The sequence below is a fragment of the Populus trichocarpa genome, chromosome 9 (genome assembly GCF_000002775.5).
Source record: "Populus trichocarpa isolate Nisqually-1 chromosome 9, P.trichocarpa_v4.1, whole genome shotgun sequence".
Lineage (NCBI taxonomy): Eukaryota > Viridiplantae > Streptophyta > Magnoliopsida > Malpighiales > Salicaceae > Populus > Populus trichocarpa.
The window spans coordinates 5,614,820-5,622,861 of record NC_037293.2 but is presented as its reverse complement, the minus strand read 5'-3'; the positions used below and the strand labels follow the sequence as shown (position 1 = coordinate 5,622,861).

General features: G+C 33.8%; 1 protein-coding gene across 1 annotated transcript; it reads right to left on the bottom strand.

The window, feature by feature from the left end:
* Nucleotides 1-697: 697 nt before the first annotated feature.
* On the bottom strand, nt 698-6,493 carry LOC7482333 (ABC transporter G family member 15). The gene is made up of 9 exons (XM_024608182.2): nt 5,895-6,493; nt 4,338-4,414; nt 3,622-4,083; nt 3,393-3,515; nt 2,898-3,029; nt 2,242-2,526; nt 1,836-2,108; nt 1,630-1,737; nt 698-1,304 (listed from the first exon to the last, which is right to left on the bottom strand). Exons 1-9 carry the CDS (start codon nt 6,175-6,177, stop codon nt 948-950), a joined length of 2,100 nt encoding a protein of 699 aa, XP_024463950.1. The 5' UTR covers nt 6,178-6,493; the 3' UTR covers nt 698-947.
* Between the last annotated feature and the right edge of the window lie 1,549 nt (nt 6,494-8,042).

Here is an 8,042-nt window from a genome sequence, read left to right as displayed (position 1 = left end):
AGATAATATTTTTTTAAAAAAATAATATTGAAACAATAACATATTAAATTGATTCAAGTTAACCCCGACTAACCTGCCAAATCCCCAAGCTGGATCATGAGACCATAATAACTTTATATAAAATAAATCAAAACAAATTATAAAACTTAATTTCCAATCAATTTAATGTTAAAAAATAAAATTGAAAAAAATCAATTAAAAAATAACAAAAACATTTGACCTGAGTTAACCTGTCAAGCTCGTGACTCGAGTCATGAGATCGGAATAACCATATAGAAAGTAAATTAAAAAATTGACCTGAACCAATCCGGATTAATTACCAAACCTGCGATCAAGGTTATGAGACTATAATGACCTCATAAAAAGCAAATCAAAACAAATTTATGAAGCTCAATTCTCAATAAATCCATTATTGAAGATTGAAAGATAAAAAAAAAAACTCAATCTAAAAATATATGACATAATAAAACAACATAAATCTACTTGGGTTAATTTGTAAAACACGTGATCAAGTTATAAAACTGAATTAACTTTATAAAAAACAAACTAAATAAATTATAAAATCTAATTCTGAATTGCATGTACAAATAAGATAATTTTCTTTTGTATTTCAATATTCTTATTTCTCCAATCCTGAATTGCCTGCAAATCACAATCTCTAATATATATATTTTTTTAAAAGATTATTCGGCAAGTCTAGAGAAGAAATTTGCATAATTAAAACAATAAATATTACATACAAGCTGGATGATTTCCCATGTATGTTTTTATTAAATCCATCAGAAATAATAAGTCAGTCCTGTATGATTGCTTACCTTCAACAGGACTACTATCTATCGTCATCTGTTTCTGTATATGCAAGAACTTTAACATTACAATAAAATTAAGCCTCAGAAATAGTATTGTAACTTGGATAATTGTAGCAGCTCAATATATTATTGGTGCTTCTAGTTGAGAGGAGAGCTAAGGCCCTCCTGGGAAGACAGTGAATGAAGAGGTTGATGTCTCCTTGAAGAAAAAGATGGTGCCTTCCTAAAGGAAGGCCTCTTCTCAAGTATGTGCAAGGTTCTCTTAGAGTAAAGATCCTCAACGAATGGCACAGCTCTCTCCTTGAGCTTGAGAACGATGAAGAAAAGAATCCGATAGCATACGAGAATAAGATAAATAGCAGATAAATCCCACCACTTCGAATAATCCAGGGGAATGCCAAACATACGCGTGATAACAAATTCTCCAGGGATTTTTGGATCACCAGGTATTAGAGGATCAAACTCGAGTCCGAGGAAATCATTCTTGTAGGCACCCTGTATTTGCAGTTCAAAAAGAAATGGATTAAAGATACACAATGTAAGCATGCCATCGATCCTTTTATTTCAATCTTGCTGCTAAGATTTGTGGCATCTCATTTAGGATAAGATGTTGACATGCTTCTTGTTGCACCTAAGAGGAAACATCAAGCAGGTATTGAGAATATTTCTAGTTCTGAAAAACACATTAGAAATAAATTCTCGTCTTGAGGTTCAACAAACTTGAATTATCGAAATTCCGTTAAGCATGAATACGTTTCTCTTCTAACACCTCTCCACAGTCATTTCCACTAGATATGAACAGAACTTATGTTAGAATTACCTGAATTCCCCAGGCTCCATAATTGATATACGAAACTGGGTAGCGCCAGAATGGTTTTGGAAGATCAGGCAGCAATCTGAAGAAACCAGAGGTCATCATCATGATTCCCTGCATGAGTAACCAAATGAGGCATGTGGTCGGATAAATCAGATGGTGAACATAGAAACAATTAAGCTTAACGAAGATCTGAAGCATTTTAATCTTACAATGATTCCGGCCCCTGTAATAAGTCCCATCAAGAAATTAGGGACCAGTGAAGCGATAACCATCATCAGGCTCTCTATTACAGAAATGGAGCCGAAGATATTGAGACAGAAGAATACATAATGATTAAATCCCGATCGAAATTTCACCAAGTAAAAACATATGGTCCCGGAGAGGAGCGCGATCGAAACCAAGAATGGGAAAGAGGATAAGTAATTGGACAGGATAAACACTGTAACCCCATAATAGCCATTGAGCTTTTCTCGATAAAAGACCTGTCAAGTATCAAAGAACGAGTCAAGACCACAAAACCAAGAACAACTCTGCTGTGCCATCATATCTTCACAGGCACAAACTTCTTAATTCTTCTGCAATATTTTTTCTTTCCTACATAAACAAGATCATTACCTTCATTTCTTCAATGAAAGAAGGGAAGCCTCCGATAGACATAAAAGTCATGAAGCCTGTTATAAATCCACCACAAGCTACTCTGGCTAAGATTGCAGTGTAGCCATATCCAACATCATAATAGATTGTACCAACACAGATGGAAACAACTATGTAGATCACTATCCTTGCCCAGTAATACCCCACATCTCTGGACATGTTCACAAATGATCTTCGGGTCAGTGTCGAAAGTTGTTTCCACCAGCTTGCATCACTTCCACTTCGAATATCAACTTCTAGTCCTTCCTGCAATAAATGAGCTTCTTCAAGAAATGTTTAACAGGCAGCAGCATTTAGCATGTTACTTCCAAATGGTTTCTCATCAAACTTGTTATGAACAGGCGCTCAGTGATTGTTTCTTTTAGCTTGTCCATTAAAGTTATTTATCAGATCAGATAACCAAAAACTTCAAGCGGAGAATAATGTTTCTTACAGCTTTCGATAGAAAAATGGAGTGCACGTCACAGAACAAGTTTTGGTGTTAGTAATAGGCGCCGAATAATAGCAGAGAACAGAATAGTTATATCATGTAATGATGTTGGAGATTGCAGATTAACAGCATTAAATGACAGGAAAAAAGGATTGGTTATGCAAAATCTGAGATTTCAGTTGCTTACAATAGCTGATATATCCTTAACCCTTGCTTTGACCTTTTGTGCAATATTCGAGCGCCTATATTTCTCAACAAGTCTTGCTTTGATCTCTGCTGTTGCCAAATTAATCAAAGGGTCTGCTGATTTTGGGACATCCTATAGATACGACAGATACAGAACAGTCACATTAGTCGTCATGATAGCACGACTGAAAGAAACAAAAAAGGTGAATGAAGGCATCCATCGGAGCATGTTCGTGTTTGGACAGAGGCAGAATAGTGCTGTTTCCCTCTTCATTTTTTTTTCTTTTTTTTTACGAGGAAAGTATAGGGTTCATCTTTGAACCTGAAATAGCTTGCTAAAGATTTTCAACACTTGTGTACTGAAATTTGTTTTTTTTACTCAAATGACATTGACAGGCATCTTCAACACTACTATAACATGTGATGTGATGTGATGTAATAAAGAAGCGCTACTCAAAATACCGCCTAAGAAAGTTCAGTTAGAAGAGATAAATACACGAATTCTTTGAGATCCTTTCAGTGTAGCTGTTATGGCATCAAAGTCTGAATTTATGCAGCGTAGGAAATGATCAGAAGGATTCTTCCTTCTTGGACATGGAAATCCAGCTTCAGCAAAGAACTGCGAAGATTGACACTAAAATTCAGATTGCAATAAATCAACATGAGCTTAATTTAGTATTTCTAAGATCATGCATGTAAGTTTCTTTTCTCTAATCTTCTCATACCTCAACAGCCATCTTTGCATCCCCAAAATATACAGTTTCACCACTGGAGAGTAAGAAAAGATCATCAAAGAGCGCAAAAACTTCACTACTTGGCTGGTGAATGGAGGATATAACCGTCCTTCCATCGCGAGCTATATTTCTAAGTGTTTGAATTACAAAGAAAGCTGAGGCACTATCAAGACCACTTGTAGGTTCATCAAGAAACAAGAGACGTGGCCTTGTCAGGATTTCTAGTGCAATGCTTAATCTCTTCTTTTCACCACCACTTATGCCTCTCAAATGCCAGTTTCCGACCACCCGATCAGAACATTCTTGGAGACCCATTTCCATTATTGTTGCTTCTACGACATCATCAATCTCCCCTTTGGTCATTGTATTTGGAAGCCTTAAATTTGCAGAGTAAGTGATCGTTTCTCTGACTGTAAGAGTTCCTAATAACACATCCTCTTGTGTCACATAAGCCTGGAATTTGACACAGGAAAGTACATCACTAAACAAGTTCAATTAAGCTAAATCACACTGGTTATAGCTAGTTATATGGCATAAGAAATTGCTGTTATATGCATATTCCTTTTGCAGCAAGGCTTCCCATTCGGAAGAGAGCTTTCTTTCAGGTTTTGAATTTCATTATATATACTTGAAACATAAGAATTCCCTCATAAAACTTGCAGATCCAGTTGGACTTTAATTATTGCATATTTGCAGAAAATACTCACAACACCAGCGTCTGGCCTCCTCTTCTTCCCATTGAAGAGAACCGTTCCACTCATTATCACATTTCTTGACAGCCTACCTGTGGCAAGATCGATGATGAATACTATTAGCAAAAGGTTGGAAAAATCAGGACAGAGTTTCACCCAATGCTGCTGCCAACATAGCAATAAAGCAGTTAAGTAGTAACTAATCCAGTTCTAAGCAACTCATCTAAATTTGACTCTGTATAGTTTTTAGTCCTAAGAATTTGTTCTTCTTTTTTGATCAGGTCCCAATTTCGTTCCAAGATTCATCGTCATTTCAATTGGCTTACAGCTAAAATAAAAATAACAGCATTATCAAACAAAAAAAAAAATTAAAAAAAAAAAAAGAAGAATGCAACTCAAGGTTAACGCTAGACTCTAGAGCATAACGAAATTTCAAGATTAATTGTTTTAATATCGAGATAATAATATATCAAATTAATATAAGTTAATTCATCAAACCTACAACGCAGGTGATGTACATGATGAATAATAACAAAAATTAATCATTGTAATAAATAAACCTATTAAAACAAAAATTATAGCTTAATTAATGAAATAAAATAATAATGGCTGAAAAAAATGAGTTTATGTGAACGAAGTAAAAGTTTTAATGAAATAAAATAACATAAGAGAACCATTCTTAGTTAATCTAAGAATTTTAAAAACAATATACATATTATATTCTAAATTACTCAATTCTGAAGAAAGTTATATCATTTGGCAGTAAAAAAACAGTTGCGCAGCCCAATTCGCCTTTAAAAATAAGCTCAGTGCATGGGCCCGGCCGAATGAGAATCGCTCAACTGGGCCTTGATTTTTTTTTCTTTTAAATTGGGCAAACAATAAGTTGTCAATTCTTTTTTTTAGACATAAGAAAATGACGAGTTGTTTGTGTGCCTAAAATCCGGCCACCACGGAGATGGCCGGAAACTCACGCTTTATGTTTTTTTAACCTCAAAATCCAATTTCTCATATATTTTAACTGGAAAACATCTAAAAAAACATTTTAAAAAAACATTTTCATAACCTCAAGAAATTAATTATCTAACACAAAAAAATAAAAAACAAATTGGTTAAAAAACACAAATCAAACAAAAAAAAAAAACTCTCAAGCTCAAATTACTTTTCCAAATGATCAGGAAGCCAAAAACATCTTAATACTTTTAGAACAAATTTAGCTATTTTGGTGAACTAAATTGAAACAGCCAACCTCTTTCTCATTTCTTTGTTATTTTCCATTGAATCACTCTCTTCCCTTAAACTCTAGGATCAAACCATGAATAAAATGAAGTTTTATACTAAACCATGTAATTTCAAAACTTAAGGAACCAAAGTATAAATTTAACAAAACTTTAAGCTTAAGAGAGGGCTTTTAGCTTACCAAACTTCCAAGATAGTAATTAAACAAATAATATATAGGATTTTGTCCCGGAAGTTAGTTAAATATATATTAGCACAAAACATACAGCCAAATAGTTCTACCAAGAAAAAAGAGGTGAGCAAGAGACCTAACCAAAAAAAAAAAAAACATACCTGCTAGTGAATCAAGAAGAGTGGATTTTCCAGACCCAGATGGACCCATGATAGCCGTGATCCTACCTGGTTCAGCATACCCTCTAAGTCCTTGAAGCAACCTCTTTGTCGGGCCATTTCCAAAATTCGGTAACACCACCGTTAGATCCTCCCACACCAAATACACCCCCCTCTCCCCACCACAGTCCGGCGCCACCTTATCTTGATACGCGCAACTGCTAGCACCATCACAAAAGTTATTACCAGTACCACCATAACTATTACTTGCCACCTCTATCTCCATAGTGGCCACGGACAAATCTTGATCAGCTAGAATTAGTGAATAGCTAGAAAAAGAAGGAACGCAGTAACATGCCAGTGTTGGCTTGGATGAGTAATATTAAAGCGCTAATGGCAGGCCATTGATTGGATAACAGTCACCAAACAACTAGCCATCAATGCTATGACCAGTACCATTCAACAAATATGGGGAAGAGAGAGAGACACAGAGAGAGAGAGGAGAGAGTTTAATGGCTTGTGTCTAAAACAGATAGATTTGTGCAGTTGGTCGGTGAGGAAGTAAATGTGGGAGCTGTGAGCTTGAGATATATGAGATACGCGGTGGTCCTGTGACGGTTTCTCATGTCTCTTTTATGATGGTTCTAGCTGGTCAACTTGGAAAATATAATCAATCACCTTTAATTTGTTCTGTAAGATTATAAGTTCGACACAATTTTAGTCTGTTTCAGAATAAATCATTCATGCCGAAATGAAAGTGAAAGATTCACAGCAATTTTATTTTCTATAATCTAACGATATAGAGTTATTTTCGTGCATAACATATGCATGTGTGTGTGTGATTAAATATTTTTATATCTTGATTTATATCCTTCGGTGACTCTTTTTTCTCGTACAATAAATAATCTTAATATTTGATGGTTTCATCCTCGTCTTCGGTTCACTGCTGGCTTCAAACTCTTGCAAGCTCTCCTTTCCTTCTACAAGTAATAATTTGATGGTTCGAGCAAAAAAAATCTTAATATTTTAAGCTCTAACCCTTCCCCATACATTTCGAGAAAAACAGAGATAGAAGTTTGACCATCATGCCTCAGTAGAAAATATCTGGGAATATGAGACAAGGGATTGAATGTACTCATTTTAATAGATATAAGGACAGAGGAAGGAAATGATTTACTGATATAAAACAATAATGTTTTAAGTTTTTTTTTTAAAAAAAATTAAAGGTTAAGTTGACTTGGGATTAATTCCAATCTACAACTTGGACTTAGGACTTGGTCCACCATGGAATAAAGTGCTATAAAAATGCTAATTTTCTTTAGTCAAAATAGAGCAATTAATCCAAATATTAATTGAAAGTCACCCCAGAAACGTTTTTTTTTAAGATTAATATCAATATCCACTTCAGTGTAAGTTTAACTAATCACATGGATTTTAAAATTAATGATTATATAAATTTTTAATAATTTTAAGATTTATAAAATTCAAATTAATAATTTTTAAAAAGTAAATCTAGAAATCTAACCTGTTAAATAACATCTCTTGAAATTACCCTATAATTTTTTTTTCCCCAAGCTAAAAGAGGGTTCTAAGTTCAAAATTAAATTATTGCTCAGACTATCGAAAGGAGGACGGCAACCATGTATGAATTGAAGGCATATTTATTGCATATCAGTAAAGACTGTGCCCTCTGGAGGCTGTAAAATTTCGGTGAAGCATTGTTCGCTCCATTTTAAAAGTTAAAATGACATTTGTTTTTATCTTTTAAAAGTGATTTTTGACTCACTCGAGGCATGTCTACATTAGCATGTCTATAAGGATAGCCAACGAACCACTTGTCGGCTCGAGGATTACCCTCCTATTTAGCCCATAATATTGCTGGTGAATATAATAATAATTGTTTGTTAAAGTATTTTTTTTAGTTTAAAAATATATTAAAAAATTTTATATCAACACATCAAAACAATAAAAAAAATTAAAAATTAAATATAAAAAATACTTTTTAAAAAAATATTTTTAAAATAAAAAAACAAACAAAGTTTTAAAATTTTCAAGCTCCATTAGTGTTGTTAAGCCTGCTGAATATCTAAACTTGGGTTTGGTATTTTGTTGTAATTTGATTTTTAAAAATGTTTTTTAATTAAGAATATA

Coding starts and splice junctions, on each gene's coding strand:
- LOC7482333 (XM_024608182.2), bottom strand. CDS start 6,177: ATGGAGATAGAGGTGGCAAGTAATAGTTATGGTGGTACTGGTAATAAC. Junction 4,084..4,337: donor GGAGGCCAGACGCTGGTGTT/GTGAGTATTTTC, acceptor GTCAAATTCCAG/GCTTATGTGACACAAGAGGA. Junction 2,527..2,897: donor TTAAGGATATATCAGCTATT/GTAAGCAACTGA, acceptor CATTTATTGCAG/GAAGGACTAGAAGTTGATAT.